At 43.2% G+C, this 26,364-nt stretch overlaps 1 protein-coding gene across 6 annotated transcripts in view; it reads right to left on the reverse strand.

The window, feature by feature from the left end:
• Nucleotides 1–26,364, reverse strand: part of ptk2aa (protein tyrosine kinase 2aa) — a 336,131-nt gene that overhangs the window by 209,060 nt on the left and 100,707 nt on the right. For 4 of the 6 annotated variants that reach the window (XM_060942652.1, XM_060942650.1, XM_060942648.1 and 1 more), the window contains exon 2: nucleotides 14,966–14,992. The exons of the other annotated variants lie outside the window; for them this stretch is intronic. Coding sequence is in view for 3 of the 4 variants with exons in the window: in XM_060942650.1 (XP_060798633.1) it covers nucleotides 14,966–14,992 (27 nt within the window). In the remaining variant the exon portion in view is untranslated. The remainder of the gene's footprint in view (nucleotides 1–14,965; nucleotides 14,993–26,364) is intronic. 6 annotated transcript variants of the gene reach the window in all.

Here is a 26,364-nt window from a genome sequence, read left to right on the forward strand (position 1 = left end):
TGGCAATTTCATACAAAAGCAAATTTCATTAGTCTGGCTAACGCAACTTCAAAGCTCTGCGAGCATTTGGTCTGGCAAAGATATTAAGCCCAACCGTTTCCCAAAGCGCGTGGTTGACCCGCCTCCCTGAAATGCCTCAGTTTGCTACTGGTCGAAGCCAGAAAAGGCTGTGACGAAGCTTAAACCAATCACATCACTCTTTCCTCTGACGTATGTGACGCGACGGAAACTGCTTGAGTAACAGGAAGAAGATAAATACCTCCAGGGCTGCTCTTTGCTCCGTTTTCAATGAGAACTTCCCGTTGAATGCTTTCAATACAGCATCTACTGCTGTGTCAAAGGCTTGCCGCTGCTCCATGTTCGTAATGTTTCTAGTGAATGAAGCGCTTCCGGCATAGATTCTGTAAACAATCTATGGCTTCCGGTCGCAGTTCTACTACGTCACTGCCTTGAACACGCCTCTACCCAGGGCCATTGGAGATGCTCAAAGTTGATTGGCTCCCGATTTTTCGGGAGCTTGGAAGAGCTGGAGATAGCTTGCCTTGCCAGACTAAGCTCGCAACAGCCCCCCGTGTTGCGTCACACTTAGGATGGGCGGGCCCAGGCTAAAATTTCATAGCACTAAAAAAAAAAAAAAAAAAACACAAGCGTGCTCTGAGAACACAATATCCTCCACTACAATATATTGTAACCAAAAATGCAATATGCGTATTACTGTCCTATAACAAAGCCTTTTGGCAAGGTTCGTGAAATTCCTCCAAAAATTATGAGAGGAGTTGATTTCAGAAGGTGAGAACCCTTTCTGGGACGGACGGACGGACTTTGCCACGACATAATTCCTCTTCGGGCCTTTCAGCCAGTGAGGGATGCAATTATTACACCTTTCTTTTAACTTTTGAATACATCTCTCTTTTTTAAAAAAATACAAAAACACAATTGATAAATTAAACATAAAATGAAATAATAAAACCATGATGCGTGTCCTGCATACTGAGCAAGGAGTCATGCTTTCTGGTGGTGTGATGGTCCTGTTGTAGAAACATGGACAAAACGGGGTCCTATTTTGGGCCAAAACTGAGCGGTTTTGAAATTTTTTTGGCTGAAAATTGAAAGCGTCACTTGTGCGACGGTTTCTGTGGTCAAAGTTTTGCCGCATCCCTAGCTTTTACACTGGGGAAAAAGAAAAAAAAATATGAACACAATGACACGCATGATAAAATGTTGAAAACACCCTCGTGAGATGAGGTGTGTGTGTGTGTGTGTGTGTGTGTGTGTGTGTGTGTGTGTGTGTGTGTGTGTGTTCAATCCCCTAGTCTCCAGTGTTAGAGGTCCAGAGAGGGGGAAGCTGCGGAGGTGGAGTTCAGTATAAAGCCGATCTCGGTGTTTATCAGCAGGGGATCTCCCTGTGTTTGAGGTCCTTTCAAGAGACAACCAGAAGCGCGTTTCAGTCCTGCATTCCTGGAAAGCAGAGATAGCGTTTTGCCAAGCCATTCACAGAGTCTGAAACGACCATTCCTCCGACAGGGCAGGAATACCAGACCGGCTACACTTGAGTCTGGAATCGATTTAGATCTTCTGTTACCGCACACCAAGAGCGGTGTCTCAGACTACAGAGCACTCGGGCTAACCGTTTTCATTTCAGCATTCCCATCTTATTCCCGGGAGTGTTTCTGGAATACAGTGATGCGCAACTACGGTGGTGATGCAGTAGCCTCGATAGTTCAACTTCCAGGCATGAATTTTCCCCAATATCAGACTAAACATTCACAGTATCAGCACCAGGACAGCAGGAGGAACACAAGGAAGTTGACGGACCTTCCCCAAAACAGCCATTCACATTAACAGTGGGGTACGGATCTCTTACACAAAGGCTTAAAACACAAAAGGAAAAGAGTAAAAAGACAGAAGAGGTGGGCTTCCCTTCTTTATACAAACCCTCATGTCCGGCCCACTGTCTTCTTCACACAAAAGCCTTTCGCAACAATGGTCATATTTTCATCAGCAGAGCTGACGCTGAACACACAGCAGATTGGCAGTGCTGAAACGACGTCGACAAATAAATCTGTGAGCAGAAGGTGTTATTGCCACAGCTGGAGCTGCCTCATTATGAAAGCGGGCTGTCAACGTCCCTATTGTGACAAAAAACCCAAGGGATGTGAAGCACTGTTCAAATTGTGGCCATATATTGTCAAGACAAAGATGGACAGAACATATGGTGCGTCGCATTAGAGAGCATAACAAGTAAATCTCAGGGAAGCGGCTGCAAACAGACGATGTCAAATTATAATCCGGGTGCAAGCTGTTGTCCGTGGCTTTCTGTGACGGAGCTGATACCGAGCAGATGTGCAAATCTCTTCCTTTAGCACTTATAACCTGCTCTTTCACGGCTTCTTCCTCTCAGACAGCTGCAAGTCAATTACGTATTTACTCCACTAGGTTTAAATGGTTTTGCAGCGTCACAATGCAAAGCACTTCTTTCAAGTCTCTTTCACATGGATCTTGACATTCAAAGGTTCCTAACCTTTGGCCTGGATTATCTATCAATCATCTTTCGGAGTCTGAGACTACGTTCAGACTGCACCCTGAAACGACCCATATCCGATTTTTTTGCCCATATGCGACCTGTATCCGATTGGTTATTGACAACCTGAACGACGCAGATCCGATTTTTTCACATGCGACCCAGGCCGCTTGGATATGTGGTCCTAATTCCGATGCATATCCGTTATTTTCACATGCGACTGCAGTCTGACCGGACAGGTCGCATTCATGCGACCTACACGTCATCAACAAGAGACAAACGTCACTATTCTGCGTTGGCTAATCCCGCCTCTTTGGTGGAAAACAACAACATTTGTACAGTTTTCAGAATTTAAATAGACTTTTATAGAATTGATCAAGCTAATGGTGGATTTGGTAGGGACCTGGATGTTGATCTGTTAGCCTGATTAAATAAAACAGTTTCTATTACTGATTTATAACTTAAACCATCCTGTATTACAAGATTATAAGATTGTTCTGGAAATTTCCAGTAATTTGACACCTTCGGTCTCATTAGTCTGCTGCCCACATTAATCAGAGTATTGTGTGAGTTCCGCCGCCGCCACAAAAACCACATCGCCAGGTCTCACTTCATCTCCATGCTTTACTTGCAAACTTGAAGAGTGTGCTTTTTTTTGTTTACGTATTACGTAGATGTGCTTATTACGTGTCAATTTGCGCATGCGGGACACTTTTGGGTCGTTTTCCGTTCATATTGGAGATTGCATACAAGTCTCGTATAATTGGTAATGTGAACGGTCTAACAAAAAAATCGGATTTCACAACAAATCGGATATGGGTCGTTTCAGGTTGCAGTCTGAACGTAGTGTGAGAAAATGGAGCCGTTATACCAGACCTATTGCATCAAAAGGGAATGTACGGTACCACATTAAAGCATCAAGGTTAAAATGTTAAAGCTAGACGGCCTTTCGATTTCATAAAATCGGTGAAATTTAGTTCAATCCGAAATTTGGTCATTGTGATATTGGTTTATTTCTGTAATATCTCGAAGAAAAAAAAAACGGGCCATTCTGTGGCTGGGAAGTTATTTAATTTGAGGGGATTCCCGAGCAAATAATGTGCATGAAATCGCTCGCTTCATGCAGTCAAGCAGAGGAAATCCGTGTGCGCATGCGCAGATTGACCTGCTTCTTCTTTTGGGTTTTACGGCAGCTGCCATCTACAGGTTTAGCTTTGAGCGTGCACTGACAATTCCATCATTCTGTCACTAAACGAACAGCTGATCACGCCGAGGTGCTCGCTGACCGCCGATATTTATTAGTTTGGTCCTGCGTTTCCTTTCCTTCGGATAACACACAACGTCTTTTCTTCTCGCTTTCCGTTACTGTAGTCGGTCTTTCACGTTTCATTCGCACGCTCGCGTCCTCCATTTTTCTCTCCTGTTTCAAATGTGTATCCCACAATGCCTTGCGCGAACTGAGAAAGACCACCACGTGATACATGACATAGTATCTTGAATTGGGTCAGGGTGAAGCAAGAAAAAAAAAAAAAACAGCAGAGAATTTAGGGCCACGTGTTTGTTTAAAAACAAACAAACAAAAAAAACTAAGTCTGATTCGAATTCAGTAGCTTACGGTCCACTAAACAAAAAATAATTGGGTGTCAGGGAAAATTCTTTTACCTTTAAAGCTCTGACAAGATGATATAAAAACATTTTAGCAGGTCTTCTGATCACAAAGCTGACACGGTTCTTTAATGGTTCTTCATATACTTAAGGCCTCTAGGGTCGACTTGATAATGGACTCTCCCTCCTGACGAAAGCAGAAAAATGAGCTCTGATCCGAGATCAGCTCTGCGTACTGAATGTCTGGGCACTCATGATGAAGCACAGAAAATAAATGCTGCTTTAGGATCAGTTCTGAATACTGATCAAGACACTCAGAACAATCTCATCATATGAACGCTGATCTAGAATCATTCCTGAACGTTTAATAAATGTCAGAAAGTGAATGACGAAATGCTGATCAGAGACTCGTTCTGCATGCTGATCACAGCCCTTCCCTCACGTGAAACTTGATAATAAATACTGATCTAGTTTGCCATGATAATCACGGCCCAGTCAGGGATAAATATTAACTTCCGTGCTTGGTCTCCACTCGGGCCATCTCATCTCATCTCATTATCTCTAGCCGCTTTATCCTTCTACAGGGTCGCAGGCAAGCTGGAGCCTATCCCAGCTGACTACGGGCGAAAGGCGGGGTACACCCTGGACAAGTCGCCAGGTCATCACAGGGCTGACACATAGACACAGACAACCATTCACACTCACATTCACACCTACGGTCAATTTAGAGTCACCAGTTAACCTAACCTGCATGTCTTTGGACTGTGGGGGAAACCGGAGCACCCGGAGGAAACCCACGTGGACACGGGGAGAACATGCAAACTACACACAGAAAGGCCCTCGCCGGCCCCGGGGCTCGAACCCAGGACCTTCTTGCTGTGAGGCGACAGCGCTAACCACTACACCACCGTGCCGCCCCCACTCGGGCCAGTATCCCTGAATTCTTAGTGGCCCAGGCCAAAATAAAGTGGCCCTTACATTTCCTCTCATCAAACACAAAAAAAATTTAAAAACCATTTTTACTTTAACACCCCACGGTATTTAATCCATCTCTGGGGGCACAAGTTAATCAACAACATTAATTCTGTGTAATTGTTGTTTAGATATTGTACATTATTCAAACAGTACAGTCATTTAGCGGACGTTTTTATTCAAAGTGACTAACAATGAGTCCATGTAGCCAAGAGAATCCAAAGGGGTGTTCACACGGCACATGTTTGCATCGATGCTGCACCGATGTATTTTGTTGCGATATATCTTACACCAGTGTAAATTTTGTGCAGCGTTCACACGTCACAAACCTGCTTACTAGAGACAGGGTTTTTTCTAGAAAAATTTAGTATGAGGGCACTCACCATGGCGAGGGAGCGAAGCGCGGGGGGGGTTTGCTGGTTGCCCCCCCCGCCGTGCGAAGCCTTTGAAAAATTGAGGCTCCAATGGGACATTCTGAGGCTATCTGAGAGGGAAATTGTAACAAATTGTCTGTCAACATTGAAAAAGAAAGAAGTAATCTTCTTCTGCCCCGGACAGTCTTCAGCTTTCTTCCGTTTCGTGCCGCGGGATGACATCTTTAAATGCCCAAGCGTCAACAAAAACAACTTGCGAACTACTTCTGTCAAAAGCTCCCGCGCCGGTGGGTGAAAGGTCATTCAGTCTCGAGTAATCTCGCTCTACAAGTCAGCTGACCTTGTATGTAACCCATGTCAAATCTCGCGAGAGCAGCCGCGACAAGTAAACAACTAAACAACATGGCGCCTCAGTCTGGAAAACGCCAATTTGGATTGTTTTTGCACCGTCTGGCGGTGTATCTACTATGATTGGAATATTTTTGGAGCAATTATAACGTATTTGATGATCAGACACATTGTCACGTAGTGTTGCTGGGATGTTTTCAAGGAGTCGGTAAGGGGGCGCACGCCGAGAGTAAGAGGGCGCAGCGCCCCTGTTCCCCCGTTTAGACGAAAGCCTGAGAGAGAAGCGTGTTAGCACCGGTGCAGCCCCACTTGCGGTCACACGGCAGTTTTTGCGACCGTGCTATACGATAGTAATAATGTGGAAATGAAATATGCGCATGCGTGAAAATGTACTTCCTTTTCCCGGTTGTCATGGCATCACCAAGCGCCGGGAAAACAACGTGGATGAAGACACCAGTGTTGCCAGATACTGCTGACGTTTTCCAGCCCAAAATATGCTCAAATCCGCCAAAATGCACTTAAAACCGCCCAATCTGGCAACACTGGAAGACGCAGTTCTGTTGTTGTTGATATTCGCCATTTTGGAAGCGCAAAATACCAGGATGCAAATTATGCAATGCCCGTATGTAATCAACTCTCCTCACGCGTAGCGAGTCTACCCCTGTAGCGTTCAGACGTCCCATTTTATATCGGTGCTGCCCCGCAAACTAGCATTTACTCCGGAGTACATTTCTTAAACCACCTCCCGAGCAGGGTTAGATTTGCACCGGTTTAAGCAGCTTTCAGGGGCTACACCGGTATAACTTTGTGCCGTGTGAATGCTCTACCGGGGCAGCCCCGGTGCTACACCGGAGTAAGGTGGTGTTTACATTAGACCGTATCAGCAGATCATCAGATTAACGTTTTTAAAACGATTCGCGTGCACACAGCAACGCCAATACACGATTCGCGTGCACACAGCAACGCCAATACACGGATACGCTAATCACATGACTAATTAGACGGCACGTCACATGATCCCAGTGCATATCGGGCATGCGCAAGTCACTCACCACTTGCAAGTGGAAGGATGGCAAGCGAACACCTTCTCCAGCAGATAAACACACCTGGCTGTGATGTTCATGTTCTCACTGAGTTTAAGCGCCTGAAGGAGGTAAATAAGTTGAAACGTGTAAATAAACCTCAGTGCGGCTCAGCGCTTCCTCCTGCGCTCCAAATCACTCCGCCCTGAACAGCGAGTGCCCTCTGGAGGGTGCGCACTCCGGCCCTGCGCAGCTCACAGAGCGCGCGAGTGAAGCGCACGAGCAGTGATTCGGGACTGAGCCGCTGTGTGTGTGATCCCAACGCCAGCGAATCAGGAAGGTGGACGTCACAGTGACGTTGTCCAATGACGACGTCAGCTAGAGCTCAGCACTGTGTTTCCTCGTTCCTCAATGTTTACACAGCACCGGATCAGATACGAACTGGGTTGAATACGTGGGCCCTGGCGGATTCAAGTTGTTCCGCCTGTGGAGTCGTTTCCCGGCGTTTTAATGTGCACGGACAGTGCATCCGCGACGAAAACGAGACGGATACGGTCTAATGTAAACACCACCTGGGAAGAGTGTCCAAGACCGCCTTGTAGATGTTTGACAAATGATGTCTTAGACCCCCATCTCTGTTCAGTGATGGCCGTTCCAGGTTGACAAAAATAGCTTCTTTAACTCCTCGCTCATACCAACGATCCTCTCTGGCTAAAATGCGTACGTTACAATCCTGAAATGAGTGTCCTTTGTTGTTAAGATGAATGTAGACAGCCGAGTCCTGGCCTGAGGAGCTGGCTCTCCTGTGTTGGGCCATTTCATATTTATTGTAATTTATTCATTTCATATTTATTGTAATTTTTTTTCTTTTGTACTTCTTAAATCGCAGTTGCCTTTTAGGTGATCAAACCTCAACTTTTAGTGCACTGGTCAGTTTTTAATCGCCACTGGCAACCGTGCGACCGCCAAGTTTCAACCCTGCGCAGTATGTGATGCCTAGATCAGCATTCATCCATTTCATATACAGAGCTGATCCTAAGTCAGTACTCAGTTCCTGATTTTCTTAGGTGTGCTGCACCACGATTATGAGATAGAACTGATCCTAGATCAGCATCAATTCGGTATACTAAACTCGTGCCAAAATCAGGAAAAAGACTGCTGATCTAGGATCAGTGCTGCTCTGTGCACATTAGTCAGCCTAACCAGAACAGACTGCACTTCATCATTTGGGCTGTGCGTCATGGCGTACACAACCAGCACGACACTAATGACTGTGCAGTTCCGAATACGCACAATAAAGCTTAAAGCTGAACAAACAAATAAGGCATAAACAAGTAAACAGGAAGAGCACATTCATACAGATCACTCAGTAACACCGGGAAGACTAATTTCTCAACTCTATAGGGGACGAAACTAAAGTGCTTTATTCAAGGCGACAACTGGGAGTAATTACAAGAGGCTATGAGCTCTATACCAAAAGTAAGAACACTTCATTAGGCTCTGCAGAGGGGAGCAGACTTTAGAAATAGAGACCTCTCTGCAAGCATCCTAATCCTCTTCACAAAATGTCAAAATTAATTATGAAAGCATGAACACGTGCACACAAATGACAGCGGAAAATAATTAACGACTGGCTGGCGTGAAGCAGAATTACTTTTACTACTCCGGAGATGATTATTTTCCAGTAGCGGCATGTCCGGAAATTTTTCATTCCTCTTCTTCAACCACAGCAATTTGCGAACAAATCTATTTATAGACCCTTTTCAGTCACGTGACCTTCGTAAACGCGACCACCATTTTGGACATGTAGCGGACTTCGGCTCGAATAGGTTTGAATGCGAGGAAGGCGACAAACGGAGAACATACAAGAAAAAGGAGCGAGATGCAGAAAACACCTTCGCTATCCAGCGACGTAGGGCATTTACAGGGCGAGCAGAGGGAGAAATAACAACAGTAACGACACATTAGCAACGCCGTACAGAAATAACGGTTTATGGCACAGACCCTTTCGGTTCTCGCTCATCTAGCTGCTACAATGACTGCTTAGACTGCAACAATAATACCTAACACACATTTAAGTATCCGTCGTAAAGACGTGAAACTCGTCAAGTGACGAGTGTGTTCATTGATTAGCTAACACAATCTAAAAGTAGACATACCATCACACTGCCCTGGCGCTGTGTACAGTTTACCTTCTATGGTTTGTGCGCTCACTATTTGCCATTACTTTCTCCAACCGTTGTTACTGATTACAGGGAACGGCCTGGATTTAAGAGACAAATACATGTTCCTCTTATTTTGAACACTTATTTGTAGGCAGTGCTTAATTTGTAAAGTGGGAGGTCCCGGAGCGCAGAGGATGAGCAGCTCCGGTGCGGAAAAAAAGAGGGGGGGAGGGGGGCGCGGCGCTGCGCTTCTGGGCATGTTTTGTAATAACACTGCAAATTAAGTTCATCTGCAGATATTTTGTGGATGTCGTTTCATGAGAGAAATCACCAACAAGACAGATATCAAAATCAGACATTAACACTAAATAAACTTGCATTTTTTAATTTAATTATTTGTTTTTTTTTGTTGTTACATAGTCAAAAGAGGTGTCGGATCACCGGATCCAGTGTAAATAGCTGCCGGAGCCAACACCCGAGGTTCCGGAGTGCGCTCCGGCTTGCTCCCCTCAAATTAAGCGCTGTTTGTAGGACACTGCCTCTGATCTGTCCTACAGTCTACCAACAGCAAAGGAACACAATGCTAGCTAATGTCGTTAGCTAATAGCTACTACAGAAGAACAAAGAGGTTACAATGGGTTATTTTAGCCTATTTGGTTACACACTCGCCGCCACAGAATGTTAACAGCAATGTAATGCCTTTTCTGGCTAATTTTATTCGTCTTACCTCCAACAAAGTGGTCACTACACAAGCGCTGGTATGCCGAGGGCTGCCAATCTTTTCTGTTTATGTCCGCTATCCATCTACCGGGATCCGATAAAATGATAACCCTTGCCTTGTTTGTTGATGGTTACTACATCCAGGTGCACAACAATATAGTGGCATGATGGAAGTCTTGCTGAAAATAAACACTTTCTTTGCTGCCGTTCCTCAATGCTGGCTGTGGTAAACTACTGGTAGTACATGTCCAAAATGGCGGCCGCGTTTGTTGTGACGTCACGTGAAAAGGGTCCATAGTTACGTTTAATGCTGTGGAACGTCCAGTAAACAAGTTATCATTAACTTTAGAAAAGCGATAAACAGTCAGTCCCTCACTAGCCTGTCTTCTTCTCCCTCTTGATGTCAACGAGATAAAAACGTAGCTAAGACACCGCAAAGCTCAAAGTCCTCCATCCGAAAGGCTTTCCCGGGAAAGAAAACCTTAAAGGAACAGCTCGACATCAAAGCGCTGAAACGGACTCGAGTCTTCTTCAATAAATTGCCTTACAGAAAGTGTCACTGGGAGGAGCGTGCTTCCTTTGTACAGTGTTAAATGACGCACTTAAAAATCAATTCATTGTGATGCCAAAATGATGCGAATTAACAGAGTTAAAACATGTCTCACATTACTCTCTTACTTCACATGTGCAATTTTCCCCCCAGACAGTTTTCAGGTAGATTTCGAACACCAGTCGTCCTTGTCTTGTAATCGACCGCTGAGCTCATCTTGCTGTAACCCTACATTCACATCATAAGCAGCGAGTGGGTCAAAACGACCGGAAGTCATTTATTTTCTACATGAGCCAGTGTCTCTTGGAGGCGAGACCGCTGACGGCGTGTTTTGTGCGGTGGGGGCGTCAGAATCAAGTTGAAGTCCAGGCAACTGTATGGTAATGAGCTATGACGCAGTCCAGCAGCAACCAATGGGAACTTAGACGTGCTCGGCTCTGAAGGATCCTACAGAACACAGTCGAGTTAATTTTGGTTCCGTTCAAACTGTTCCCAATGAGCCGAGCATGGAGGAGGATCTGTTAATTGTGGTGGTGGGTTTCCCCGTTGTTTATGATGCGTCTCTGTTTGCATCCTAAGGCCAAAAAAAAATTTATACTTTGTTTAGGGTTTGGCTCGGTAGGTAGGGATTTTTATTTTTTTTTGAGAGATGATAAAATAGGGTCGGGTTTTAGAAAATTTTTTTTACCCATCGAGATTTCCCGGCAGCCAATTCATAGTATAGTATTCATAGTAATAGACCACCTTACCTGGCAACTTTTTTGCTGGGCAGAGAATAAAGGGGTGTTCACACGGCAACTTTTACTCCAGTGTAGCACCGGGGCTGCCCCGGTAGAGCGTTCACACGGTACAAAGTTATACCGGTGTAGCCCCTGAAAGCTGCTTAAACCGGTGCAAATCTAACCCTGCTCGGGAGGTGGTTTAAGAAATGTACTCCGGAGTAAATGCTAGTTTGCGGGGCAGCACCGATATAAAATGGGATGTCTGAACGCTACAGGGGTAGACTCGCTACGCGTGAGGAGAGTTGATTACATACGGGCATTGCATAATTTGCATCCTGGTATTTTGCGCTTCCAAAATGGCAAATATCAACAACAGAACTGCGTGTCTTCCAGTGTTGCCAGATTGGGCGGTTTTAAGTGCATTTTGGCGTATTTGAACATATTTTGCGCTGGAAAACGTCAGCAGTATCTGGCAACACTGGTGTCTTCATCCACGTTGCTTTCCCGGCGCTTGGTGATGCCATGACAACCGGGAAAAGGAAGTACATTTTCACGCATGCGCATATTTCACTTCCGCATTATTACTATCGTATAGCACGGTCGCAAAAACTGCCGTGTGACCGCAAGTGGGGCTGCACCGGTGCTAACACGCTTCTCTCTAGTAAGCAGGTTTGTGACGTGTGAACGCTCCACAAAATTTACACCGGTGTAAGATATATCGCAACAAAATGCATCGGTGCAGCATCGATGCAAATATGTGCCGTGTGAACACCCCTATACACGCTCGTTATCAGTCAGACAATGCTGAATGTAAAAAAGCTACGCTTTCTCCAGGAGCCTGGTTGATCCCACTCATGTGAGTAAGAACATAGTCTTGAAGACCCCCCCCAAATCAATTCACGCTGTATCGCACATCATATACTGCATAATAAAGTTCATGCTGCATTACATCGTAACACACTCGGAGTAAAATGCTATCTACCCTCTTCCACATACACAAGCTCACAGAAGCCCATGTTTGATTAGAGTGTTGACTTTGCGCCCTCGGCCCCCAGCAACGGATGACCTTGGCATATATAGGATATGAACATACAATCTCTTGATGACGAGGCAAACGTTCATGACTGTCCGACATCCACACATCATCCTGTCAAACTTACAATCCAGATAAAGGCAACCCGAGTCACAGCGGTACAGGACAGGATGCGCTACACAAAGGTTTAATTATATTTATTTTTGAATAAATCCTGATTTTTGGTCATGTATTTCACACAGGGATGATATGACTAATATGACAGCATGCCACTGGGATAACTTTCTTGGATGAGGGGTTTAAAGGGGAACTGAAGTCATTTTTAAACTTGCTTTATTTCTTAATTAACGTGTTATTCAATTACGTTTTCGGTTTTATTAACCTTATATTGTGACTCGTATTGGCATATCATTTTACAGTTATTGGCCTTTTCGGTTTTTAGTCACATCAAATATAGTTCGTATGGCCCACGGCAGGCGTCGCTTATCCGCGCGATCTTCGCGAGACTTGTGCGAGACTTCAAACGTGAAGCGTCAGCGCCGCCGTTTTGAAAACTGTTTACACAGCGGCCAGATCGCCATATCATTCCAATTTAGATTAATTTTGAGATTTGCCAGCTTCATCAGTGATCGAGTGTCAGTCGTGTGCGCTGTGGCACGTGCACCTGAAGGCGCGCCGAGTGGACTCCAGCACGCGCACCGTGAACAAGGTGCACCTGAGCTCAATTAAGAAACTGTGTGTTTGCTTATTTAAGGACTGTGCTGATGCATTTGCATCGTGAAGTATGACGGTACGCATTACCGAGCGTTGTCTTGATTTTCTGTTTCACGATGCTTCTTGTCCTCGCTTAGCCTTTGCTGTACTGTTTGCGCCTCGACCGACCCTTTTGCCTGTATTCTCGTTTTTGATCTAGCCTGCCGTTTTGGATTGTTTGCCTGTGTGTATATTGTCTCACTATATATATATATATGAGTGATTCCACGCTTATGGGTACTGAAATGGGGACATGAACTTATTTTTAAAAATTCACCTAAAACCATTTCTTTTTTTTACCATCAGGTCACAAAACATGTAATCTTTAATGAATGATATGTTAAAAGATAACTTTAATTTTCTGAGATGTAATAAAAACATACTTATATGCCAAAGTCAGAACGTAACAGAAGTGTTGTGGACATATATATTCTCAATTTTAACAATGTAGAATTACTTTTTGAAACATAGGAAGGTGATGTTTTAGCAAATATAATTAATAAACATGTGCAGTAGAATAAACATACACATTCTTTCAATAAGATTAACATGGTATATAGCTAGATTGTAATTAATTTGTAACAGACGCGAGATGGACAATCGTAACAGAAGTAATGTAACAGACATCATTTTGGAACTCATAGGCTTGACTTTGGCATATAAATATGTTTTTATTACATCTCAGAAAGTTAAAGTTATCTTTTAACATATCATTCATTAAAGATTACATGTTTTGTGACCTGATGGTAAAAAAAGAAATGGTTTTAGGTGAATAAGTTCATGTCCCCATTTCAGTACCCATAAGCGTGGAATCACTCATATATATATATTCTGCACTTTATTAAACTGTATACTTCTGCACATACAGCCGCCTCCCTCGTGTACATGACATGGAGATTATTCCATACGACTTTGAACCAACGTGGAGTACAGAGGAGTTGGAAAGACGACAAGATAAGGACTGGTATTTACGTCATTACTGTCGCGCAATTAAAACGTGCCAGATCAGGCGGCTGGTGGGTTTTCAAAATAATAAAATGCATGCATTTATTTTTTTCGTGGTGCGGTTTCCATCAAATCCTGCGCTCTGATTGGCTGGCGAGCGGGTCTGTATCCTACGGTACGGACCCCAGTTATGGACCTCTGGCGACTCGCTTGTTCACAACAACAAACAGTAGAATTTTTTGTCAACATTTAACTTTTTTTTTTATAAGATTTATTTATAAGATTATCAGAAATCTTATAAATTTTTGCCAGCATTTCTCAGGAGAATAGCATTAATTTTACAGCATGGATCGCGATAATGACAGTGTTCACAGTGAAAGCGAGTTTTACTACCCTGAGGAAGACAAAATAAAAAAAACATTTCAGGGGAAAGCTAAAACCTGTAACTTGCTAACACCGAGCAAAAACATGGCTGAATCCTGAATGACTCAATTTTGTATAAATAGGGGACTACAGTACATAGGTGGCAAAACGTAGTTTTTTTTTCCTGCCATGGAAGTGCACTTGTATACCGAGGAGGAAGCAATTTGCATTACAGCTGTGAATGAGGATTCAAAATGGCGGCTCGCCTCTGCTCGATTTTCCCAGCTGAAGGTTGGTCCGTATGGTGAAATACCGTGACCTCGGCCTTGAATACTGACCTTGGTCACGGTATTTCACGATACGGACCTCCCAGCTGGTAAATAACATGCATGTATTTTTGTGATAAATCCATATTATACTGAGCACATTTCCCACATAATCCTCACTAAGGTTTCGGACAGCACTACAGAATGGCGTCCCCGCTATACAGTGCCCTATATAGTGAGTAGGGAGCGATTTCGGACACGGAAAACTTCCGGCTTGATTACGTCAACATTCCAAAGAGGGCGCGCGCATCTTTTGACAACGTTGGCAGATGTCGGTCACTTTGATTTCCGCTGTACGTTTTACTTCCGTCCTACGATGTCTCGCACAGGTCTCAACGAATCTCGTTTACGGCCATCGCTTTGACATATGGACTGATATATTACAGAGCGTATTTCAAACACTCATAACTTGCTATAGACAAAATAGCGATCAGAAATGCATTCTTATATTTAATAACATGAGAGAAATAGAATTTTGATGATAAAAAAATTTGCCTTCAGTTCCTCTTTAGTGTGTGTGTGTGTTGGGGGGGTAATGCTACTCACCTGTGTAATAGGAAACTCTTGAAATATCTGTGAGAGAGAGGGGGGGGGGGGGCGTTAGTGAGACGGTCATTTTAGCACATTTGGCACAAACATTTGGTAGCATGTGGTTTTGTGGGTCAGCTTTAATCTGTCAGGGGAAGCCTGCAGTCAGACTGTCCTGGACACACAGCATCCCCTGCCTTGCACTCGCACTCCAATCTGGGACACACGCGATAATTCCACTTATTCGTTACAACATTATTCAGTAATAATGTAAATAAATGTACAGTATATAAGCAGCCTGTGAACATTAAAGGGGAACAGAGGGCAATATATAGAGTAAATATAACAATAAAACACACATTAACGAACCTTATTCAAGACTTACAAAAGTTTTTTGTTCTAAGGTTGGAAAGTTATAGTGTTTTGAAAGTAGCTCGAGCAAACTATTTCCGCAGTTTGAACAGCCCGCCATGATATTAATTTTATCCAATCAGAATGCACGTTCATTTTCTCTGCGTAACACTCATGACGTATGTATGTGCCCAGTTGTGTTGGCTCATTGAGGTTGGGAATAGCACGTGTGAATCGGAAAGTAGGATGAATTGTAAGTGATCGGCTACACAATGCCACAGTGTGTTGCTTTCGGGTGTAATAACAGGACCGATGGAAAGCATAACGATCCTCCAGACGTGTCTTTTCACTCGTTTCCGCTGAAAAACACCAAGCGAGTTCGAGCTTTCTTCTCTTCTTTCGTCATCACCGGAGTCGAGAGTACCTCTCCTAGGTTCAAACTGGTACCCTTCTAAGCCATAGCCTGCTTGCAGTGTGTCTTGCGGGATCTCTTCGTATGATTCGACAGAGCTGTCGCTTTCACTTGATGCGCCCGAGGCCATGATTACACGCTTCTCTCCTAGTGCAGTGGGTAGGGCTGACGTCACGGTCTTTTAAAAATGGCGACTCTTGTGCCGTTTAGCGTACCGACTATTATATTTACAATTACCAAGATATTTCGTTGTTTTCTAGTATATAAATTTGATAGAATACTTAAGAATACGTTACTCTGTCACATCAGCAACTGTATATATTATATTTGGTACCCCTTTAAACAAGCTGCATGGACGAGAGGACAGCCACACTTGGCATCCATAATGTCGCTGTGGCTTAGCAACTCGGAGCTTGTTTTTAAACGATTCAGGATGTGCCTGAGCTATGGACAGGAAGGGGAGAAAAAGCTCATGCACAGGATTTGGGTTACACAAAAAGCCCCAATAATGATCAGCACCAAACGAAAAGCACTGAGGGATGGGTCACACAGCAACAACCTTCTATCTGTGTAGGTATGAAAGAGAGAGAAGTGTATAAGAGTAAGAGAGAAAGTGTGCGTGTGTGTGTTGGACAGAGATGAGAGGCAGTAAAACACCCACGCCAATCCATACAGCCACATCAATACTGTAATACGAACGAAAAGTACAAATTCAGTTTTAGCCTTTAATCTGGTTCGATTTAACGGTCGCTTACGGCTATTGTATCTGCCCGTCTGTCTGAACCCGACCGTTAGACTTCTATAAATAAGGACACAGAAAAGACGAGCTTTTTAAATCATGAACATCTCTTCTCAGACCCTTGTCTGTACAAATCAGCATGAGTGTCACATGATCACAGTGCCTCACAGAACGGAAAAAACAAAACCGGGTCATTCCTCTTCCAGCGTAATAAACAATGCTCAACTGTTTGTTTGCCTCCAGCAGTAAATAACAATTTACATCCTGTTCAAAAAAACCACGCATGGTGAAACACGTTAAAGTCGTTCTAGAATTTTAGAACCCACTATTGATGAAAATGTAGTATAAGGGTATATATTCAATGTATGCAAATTAAAAATTTCCCCATCAAAGGGGTGTATTTGAGCGACAAAACCGAGCTTCTGGGAAGCATTTCCTGGAAATCCCAGTCGGGAGTCACGTGACCGATGACGTAGTAAATTGACCAGGCAGGGCTCGAAATTAACTTTTTTTCTTTGTGCCCCCCAGTGGTCCCGAATTCTGTGTTGTATTGTCCCGAATGGAAGCAATAGTGTCCCCATTTTTTTTTCCTCTCTGAAATAACCAGTGGTTAATATTATCATATGAAGTTACTATTATATTTGTAACTATGCGATTTTGAACCCTTTATATCATTTTTACAATAAGTCACAAGACACAAGCGACACATGTCCTATACGTCATCTACTTCAAAATTACAGTTATTGCATTTTCAGTTTATTAAACTTTGGCGATCTCACTGTATGAATAGATACCCGTTTATTTAAAGGGGCCAACTAGCTCATTCAGAAAATGTTTCAACTCCCTACATCTGCAGTACACTTTAGTTGAAAATAAGACTCCTTTTATGTTCATTTCATCTACTTATACCTTGAATATCTGTTGGCACTTATAAGGCCAACTTATAATTTTCACCATTACCGTTATCCATTTTTATGAACTTTCCGTTATCCATTTTTATGAACTTTCCGTTATCCATTTTTATGAACTTTCGCTGCCGAAACGTGGGTGCAAATGTTAGCAACATCAACATAGTGCCAGCAGGTCCGAGCCTAGTTGTGCTGCTGACTGACTAAACTTTCTGAACTAGAAAGACACCAAGAAAACTCACTTATTCTGTTGAACGGTATCTTCCGTCAATATCATCCACATCATTCCTGTTGGATTTTATAACGTGTCTAACAGTGTTCATTAAGTTCATTCAGTTGCTAGCGTTGCCTGCAGACCAGGCGATGACACTTTGGATCCTGAAGGTCCCGGAGACGTTATGTCTGGGCTTTCAGTTTCTTCCCCGCGGTCGGTCCGCTTCAACCACTTCAGCACTTTTGTTCTGGCAAGAGTCGGCGCAGCGTGTGCGGTAGCAATTCCATTCCAAGTCCATATAATGCGGACTCCGGCCGAAGATTCTAGAACAGAATGCGCTGCTCTGTAGCCTACGGATGCAGGTGCATCGAAAGTGTAGCTACTATGTATTTTTCGCTGTTAACGTTTTAAAATTAAAATTGACAAATTAGGTGAATGTCTACGTATGTGTTACGGCTTTGTAAATAATATTAATGTAGAACTTTTTTTCTAGATCTATTTTTTTCCATTGTCCCGGGATTGGCCCAGATATGATAATTTTGTGTCCCGATGACATTTTTTATGGTCCCCGGGACGTCGGGACACTGTTAGTTTCGAGCGCTGTGACCAGGATGGCAGCATCCAGTATAAACACAAGCGAAATGAGTGAATCAGACAGCGATTATTCAGACGAAATTGCATCTGAAGACGAAAGTGAATCGTGCGGCTAGAGATAATGAGATGAGAAAATAAAAATTTGTTTAGTGTTCGGTTTTGATTTTGATATCTGTTGTTGATTTCTCTTCTATGACAGCCACAAAATCTATGCGGGGGGGGGACATGGGGTGTATACTTCCGCTCAATAGAACACCGGGTTTTTTGTAGCAGTTAGCTTGCGCTGTGGAAAAAATGGCAAAAAAAAAAAAAAACAAGAAAGCTTACTAAAATGTTTAAAATGAATTCTCCAACTTGTTTTGTAAACCCTTTATTTCTTAACTATTACTTGAATTGATTGCACTTATGTTTGCTGGCACTGCTTTTAAACTTGAAATATGCTTGAAATCCTAGGCTATGCTTTTAAATACCCTACTTAAATCCTTAAAATGAGTCATTTAACTCATGTCTTGCGTGATCTGATCTCCAATGGTGAAATAAACCGGTTGTGATATGAGTACAGGCTGTTATTTTAGAAGATAAATTTAATATATAATTTAATATATAGCCTAATAGGGGGCGTCGTGGCTCAGGTGGATAAGGCGCCACACCATAAATCTGGGGACCCGGGTTCGATTCTGACCCGAGGTCATTTCCCGATCCCTCTCCTGCTCATTTCCTGTCTACACTGTCCTATCCAATAAAGGTGAAAAAAGCCCATAGCTTTAAAAAAAATATAGCCTAATTATAACATAATATCACAACATATTACTGTCTGTAACTCTTCGTCACTAAAGCGTTTTCTAAGATCATAATGTCTGATATTATTTTTTTTTTGCCAAGCGGGGCCACTGCCAGGTCGGTCGACACGTGGTAGGTCTATTGTTCAAATGCGTTCTACGGTCTATGGGGCTGCGTTGTGGGTGCAAGTGCCAGGACCGTTTTATTTATTTACTTTCTTTATAATCTCAGTCAGATACACAAGCAAGATTAAGTCTTTACTCTGCTGTGTTTTATTATGGCCATCAACATATTGTAACCTGTGTTTGATTTGTTAATTGTTGATCCAGTTGTTGCCTTAACGCAGGGGTCTGCAATGGCTCGGGAGCCAGATGTGGCTCTTTTGGTGACTGCATCTGGCTCGCAGATTAATCAGCTCACATTGAGATCAAGAAGTACACCTCCATTTAATGAAAAAGTCAGTTAGCTGTCCGCAAAGCAAAGCCTTTTGACAAAGAACATGGCGAAAAGGGAAATAAGGTGACTGGTAGGCTACCGTACATTTCAACAGGAATGGCCAGAGGAATTCGCCTTTGTGGGGTGAGAGGGTTCTGCTTTGTGTCCAATAGGCCTATACAATGACAAGATTGCATCGATGAAACAATGAAATAAAGCGGCACTTCGAAACACGCCAAGCTACGTTTGCGTCAAAATATTCAGCGGGGGACAGGAGGAAGACGGCATGTCAAGAGCCTCTTCATTATGAAAAAGAATATATTACACTCAAATTGTTGGTCATGTGTAAAAATGCATCTTAGTTGTATTCAGCGTCACTTTTTATATATGGCTCTCACAAAAATGTATTTGAAAATATGTGGTTTCATGGCTCTCTCAGCCAAAAGGTTCCCAACCCCTGCCTTAACGTATGTGTGGAGAGCGAGAGTGAACTTGAGTGCCTGTTTGGAGAACATTCTGAGCGTTGTCCATTGTTGTCCAGGATTTGATAACTGGTGCTGTTGCAATACATGCCATGCAATAGGCGTGTGTGCGTAAAGTTATAGTAAACCGCCCCCCGCCTTTTTTTTTTTTTTTTTGAGTCGCCAGACCCACCCACCTCCTGCGTTCCGGGACCTCCCACTTCACAAATTAAGCACTGGATGGAGGTATGCACTGGAACGAAGAGGAATGAAGGTGAGCCATAGCAAAACAGAATACATGTGCATCAGTGAGAATGGGGATGAGAGTGTAGTGAAGATGCAAGGAGTAGACGTAAAGAAAGTTGGTGAATTCAAGTACCTGGGGTCAACTGTGCAGGAAAATGGGGGCTGCGATAGTGAGGTGAGAGAGAGAGAGCAGGCAGGGTGGAGCAGTTGGAGAAGGATTTCGGAAGTCATTTGTGATCGGAAAGTCCCACCAAGCTGTGATGTACGGATTGGAGACCGTACCCTTAACGAAGAGACAGGAGGCAAAGTTGGAGGTGGCGGAGTTGAGGATGTCAAGGTTTGCGATGGGAGGTTGGACAGGATAAGGAACGAGCACATCAGAGGGACAGCACATGTGGAGAGATGGTACGGGCTAGGGCTGTAACGATATGCGTATCGAAATCGCGATACGCAGAGCCACGATCCGTATCGCGATACAAGAAGGCAGAATCGCGGTACACCCTTTCAAACTTCTCCTCAGCCCAAAAACAGAGGCGCTTCCAAACTTCAATTTATGAATACTTTACTTTTTATTTAAATTACATTTTAAACTTACTTAAATTACTTTTATTTTTTTATATCTATTAGTAAGTCGTTTTTTCGCCGACCTGCGACAATCTTCTGCGAGTCACGCAACGTCCACACTCGCCACTGGCAGAGCATTCATTTCTTTTAAGCGGTCGCCATTCTGGTTGCGACGCGGGGAGCGAATCTGTAAACAAGCAGCTCGTTGGCTGGCTAGGTGTGCCACAAGCCAATCACAATCACTTGACCAGAAAGGCATGCAGTGTTGCCAGATTGGGCAGGTTTAGGTGCTTTTTGGCTGGTTTTGAACATATTTTGGGGTGGAAAACGTTAGCAATATCTGGCAACACTGAAGGCATGTCTGCTTGGGCGGAAGCCTTCTGCGGCAGTTACATTTTGACACGCGAGCAATGTTTCACCATAAAAATTCCGTAATTTCCATCTGCTTTCCGCGATCGCAGAAAATCATTGGCCCTATGAGAGTGAGACAGTGAGAGAGCCACCCTTATACCCCCCCAAAAAAAAATCTTAACGGATTTACACGATTTGGAAAAATGACTTTTTCAGAACCGAAAAAAACAGAGCTTCCGGCTCAACAGTATTATTTTGAGAAATAAAACAATCTTTGGATATACATTTGTTCATTTTTGCATACATATTACTCATTCTCTGCAGTGGTCTGAATTATTTGTTATTAAATAGTTAATGTAAGTAAGTAAATGTTAATAAGTCAAATTTACTACTTTAAAAAAACATTTTTAAAAAAATCGTGGGCGTATCGAATCGTGGGTCAAAAATCGCGATACGAATCGAATCATGAGTTGGGTGTATCGTTACAGCCCTAGTACGGGCACATCCTGAGAAGAGATGCAGAGCATGTGGGAAGGAGAATGTTGAGGATGGAGCTGCCAGGCACACGGAAACGAGGAAGGCCAAAAGAGGAGATACATGGATGTGGTGAGAGAGGACATGAAAGTGGCAGGTGTGGTAGAGAAGGATGCGGAAGACAGGGAGCAATGGAGGCGCAAGATCTGCTGTGGCGACCTCTAATCAGGAGCAGCCAGAAGATTATTATAGCTGTGGCGTGACTGCTCCAGAATGGAACTAAACTCGCGTGTAGGTATAGTCAGAGTTGTAGTTATCGGTGTTGTGGGACCGGGCCCTTACATTGTGCGTTAGACTGTGTGGTGAAGAAACAGCACCTCAAGAATACTCTTTTCTGATTTGCGTGCAGCACATCTGTACTGGACGCCTGAACGCATTTCAGCGAGAAAGGAACAGAAAGCAGCTCACTGTAAACGCGCTGATAAAGGACGCCCAAGCAACCGCTCAACTCCAATCCAAATAAAGTATACGAAAGTAATGATAAGTGAACAAGTTTCTCCTCTCGCTCTCTCTCGTTCACATACCGTTTCTCCTTTTTGTTCTTAATCTTCGTCAGTATCACTTTCTTCGTCACCTTTTTCTTTTTTCTTCGTTTATATTCTCTCTTTTGGTCTCTATCTCACTTTTGGTTTTTCTTCCATTTCATGCATCATTTCCACATCCTGCATTTTTTCTTTCCCCGTTTGATTCCTTCTTTCTTCCTTCCTTACTTTAGTTCCACCAGTTTTTTTTTATTTTCTACTTCCCTCCATTTTTCCTTCCTCAATCCTTCCATGCTTTCTTTCATCCATCCATCCATCCATCCATCCATTTTTCTTTCTCTCAATCACCTCCTGGTCCTTGTAAGCGCCGTGTATTTTTCTTCAGGGAAATGCAAATCTAGTTGTTTCTTGGTTTCCCCAAAACTTTTTTAGAGCGTCACGGTGGTGTAGTGGTTCTCATCGTCACCTCACCGCAAGAAGGTTCTCGGTTCGAGCCCAGCGGCTGACGGAGGGCCTTTCTGTGTGGAGCTTGCATGTTGTCCCCGTGTCTGTGTGCGTTTCCTCCGGTTTCCCCCACAGTTCAAAAAGACATACGGTTAGGTTAACGTGGGGCAGCCTTAGGCTGAGGTGCCCTTGAGCGAGGCATCTAATCCCCAACTGCTCCCCGGGTGCTGTTAGCATGGCTGCTCACTGCTCTGGGTATGTGTGTGTGTGTGTGTGTGTGTGCTCATTACTTCAGGTGGGTTAAATGCAGAGAGGAATTTCCCAAGTGTACATGTGATGAATAAAGTTCTTCTTCATTTCAAACACCTTCTGAAATGAAGAACGCATGTTGTAGGGTTCTACACAGAACCTTTAATGGGTTCCTTGCGAGGGAGAAAACTAATGAAGCCTTTAGCTTTCTATATTTAACTTCCACATAGGGCTGTGCCGACAGACGATGCCATCGTCCATCGACGATGGTGGTCATCCATCACGATGGAGAGCCACCATCGTGATACCACGCCCCCTCCTGTCATAAACATGCATATATGGTATCATCTGGGCCTATTTAACCTAAAAAGTTAGTTTTTTGTTAGTTTAATTAGTTAGTTTTGTTTAATATATAAATATATTATATAACAATTATATATAAATACATAATTATATAAATCATTATAAAGTAATATCCTATTACCGCTTGTTCATGTAGGCTATGGTGCAGGGACGTGCTAGTGAACATAACATGTGGTTACACAAATACAGTATGCTACTAATAATACATTTTGACTTCATTTTTTAGCCTACACTATACTTTTAATGTAAAATTTGTCATGTTGTTCAAACAAATGGCCACTATTAATGACTTCAGTCGGGAAATATTGCACCCCAAACGGCAGTGAAGCGCAGACTTCGGCAGAAGTCAAATAACTTTAATCTGGTAAATAGGCCTACTTTCAGACACAAAACGGTCCACTCTAAGCCATAATGTCAAACCAAAGGGAAGAATGAAGGTGATTCTGACAAATGTAAAGACAGTAAAAAAAAAACAATATTAAATCATGATTTTAAAAGCTGGTGCAATAATTCAAACACTAATAAATTGGAAAAATTAGCGCGTTCAGGTGCGCACTAAAGGCCGAAACGCATCTTCAATTGATATGGTGTAAACAAACAATGAGTAATAGCTTAAAGTGTAGTTTCTTCTCATAGTTTGAATACTAGTCTTTCATTGTTAGAGCAGATTAATATCTTGCCGTGATCAGTGAGTGCTCGGGGAGGTTCATTTCCACCTGCGCTTTGCGCAGCTCATTTCTCCGAAGCCAGCCGTGCGCAAACGCAGTGTTGACTGCTCGGCAAACTCCAAACGCTCGGTCTGTACTGGCCCTCTGTTGCGCAAGCGAGTTGGTTAGGGCCAGGTTCAAATTGTGCCCAAAACAACTTAACCACGGCCATTTCAGTTGCCTGATGGCTGTGACAATATTCGCCCCGTTGTTATGCAGGCGATCTTTTTCTCCTCTATTTTCCATTCGGCAAGTGTCTCGCGCAATGCGTCTTCTAAATTGTCCGCTGAATGTGTCTCTGGCATGAAACTCGTCTGCAGGCATTTGGACTGCATTGCCCACTCTCGGTCCACATAATGTACGGTAGCTGACATATAGGGCATCATGTTGCAGCTGGACCACATATCCATTATCAAGATCAAATATTCCACATCACCTAGCGCTTTTTTTTCTTTACGTGCCAAAGCCTCGGATGAGTATCTAATACTTTTAATAATAATAATAATAATAAAAAAATATTTAATAACGTGGTATTAAAATCCCCCCCGCCCACAATATGATTGTCCATCACGATGTTTGCACTGTAAACATCGTCGATGCCAATTAAGGGGACATCGCACAGCCCTACTTCCACATCAGTAGGAGCACACATACACACATGTAGAGCATAACAAAAAGCTAAATAATAAACTATTAAGACCGTTTGGAGAGAGCCGGTGAAGCCGTGTGCACCTCCACGTTGAAGGCTATGAAAAGGGAGTGTGTTTGGAGGCAGAGGTTGAGTGGTATGTACGTACTCCGTGAGACAGGTCAAGACTCTTTTTATAGATGGGACCGTCAGGCTCATTTCCTAAAACCTGCTATCCATCACCCAGAGAGCACCACACCACCACGGTAATGAGGCTGAACTTGCATTACGGTGCCTCAATTATTTATTGAGCAGACCGTCTCTCAGACTTCTATATGAGGTCTGATATGGAGACCTAATGGAAGGCAGTTTCACATTCGAGCTTAACCCCATGTTCACCCTGCAAGCACTAAAGCGACCGTTCATTTCTTATGCAAGTAGGAAACCCAGAAGCTGGGATTGCAGTGAAATGCCAACAAGTGATGTATGAACTGAGAATTTTATGCAAAATACTCATGACATGATAAAACAACAATACCGTCATACAAAAACAATTACTAAACTCCTCAAACAAATCCTTTGGTGTAGGATGTCCAACGTCCCTCTAGTTTCCCATTCTCACAACTTAGGCTTCCTCAAGGGTTTTTAAGACAGCGAATGGTTCAAGCTTTGGTTCTAGCTGATTAACACACTTTCTTTCACACAGGACAGTTGATCAAGCCATGTGAATGGAGGTGTACGCCATGTGCGCTGACCACGGGCGATTGCTCCAAGACAACGAGGGAGGCTCAGCCTCCTCTAAAAATGACGAACATCGTGTAGGATGAATTGCGCTAGGCTTATGTTATAGCCGACCTTCTAACATTGCTATTTCAGATCCAGAATCATAGAAATATATGTGCTCAACCCAACTACAGTGCGAAATCATTCCGTTATAACTTTCCCCAGTTCGCCTAATGTGTGCGTGAGTTTTTCCCCCTCGTGACAGCGCGATGCAGCCCAGCCTCAGTGCACTTCAATGGCATTTGGGAGCTATGCGCTTTCAATATCAAAATGCAAGACTGTTATTGGACAAATACTGCGAAAATGCCCGCCCACGGACTCCGAGCCTCACATGGGAGGGACATGGCAAAGCTTTCCGCGAGGAGACTGGTGATTGGTGAAAGCGGCCGGATATTTTCTTTGATTGACAGCTCGTTTCAACTATAGACAGGCAGCGGTGAATCTCAGTTCAGTCCCATGCGGATTCGCAAGTGCTGTGGTGTATTGTAAGAGATCAGCTTACATTTCGATTTCATTCATTACATACGGTTTCTACCAGCTTTTTTAGTTTGTATATATTTTCATTGTAAATAAACTGTAAATATAGTGTTGTCAAGTTTGCTATCTTAGTTCCAGAAGTTTCGTTTATTTGAGTGACTGAACTTGAACTTGAGGGGGCTAGTCAGCTAGCAAGAAAGCTGCGCACGGATGCCAAGCATTGCTGATTTAATTTTGGCGAAGCCATTTGCCAGTCTTCCTTTCGAGGAAAAAATTAAAATTAAAGAGCAGGGTAGACCAACGCCTCAAATTGACTTGGTGAAAAAGGTAGGGAATAATACTCGTTCCTTTCAGCTCTCCTGGTACGAGAAAGTGAATTGGCTAACAGCAAGTGACCCACATCAACAACAGTAAATAGGCTACTTTAGTAATATGTCATGGATGGACCAAAAATATAGAATCTACTTAAAATGTTTATGCTGAGTATATTATATTGGAATATATATTTCTCTGGATATGAATTAAACACAGCTACAATTTGGAAAACATTTTTAAACAAAAACACAGCTGAGAACATTTCACACTACAGACCTGGATTAAAAGTGAAGGGTTATCAAAATTGTCAATAAAACATTTCTCAGTCAAAATAAGTAAAATATCGGGAAAGTGTCATTGAATGAAATGTGTGGCACCCA

This window comes from Neoarius graeffei, chromosome 16 (genome assembly GCF_027579695.1).
Source record: "Neoarius graeffei isolate fNeoGra1 chromosome 16, fNeoGra1.pri, whole genome shotgun sequence".
Classification (NCBI taxonomy): Eukaryota; Metazoa; Chordata; class Actinopteri; order Siluriformes; family Ariidae; genus Neoarius; species Neoarius graeffei.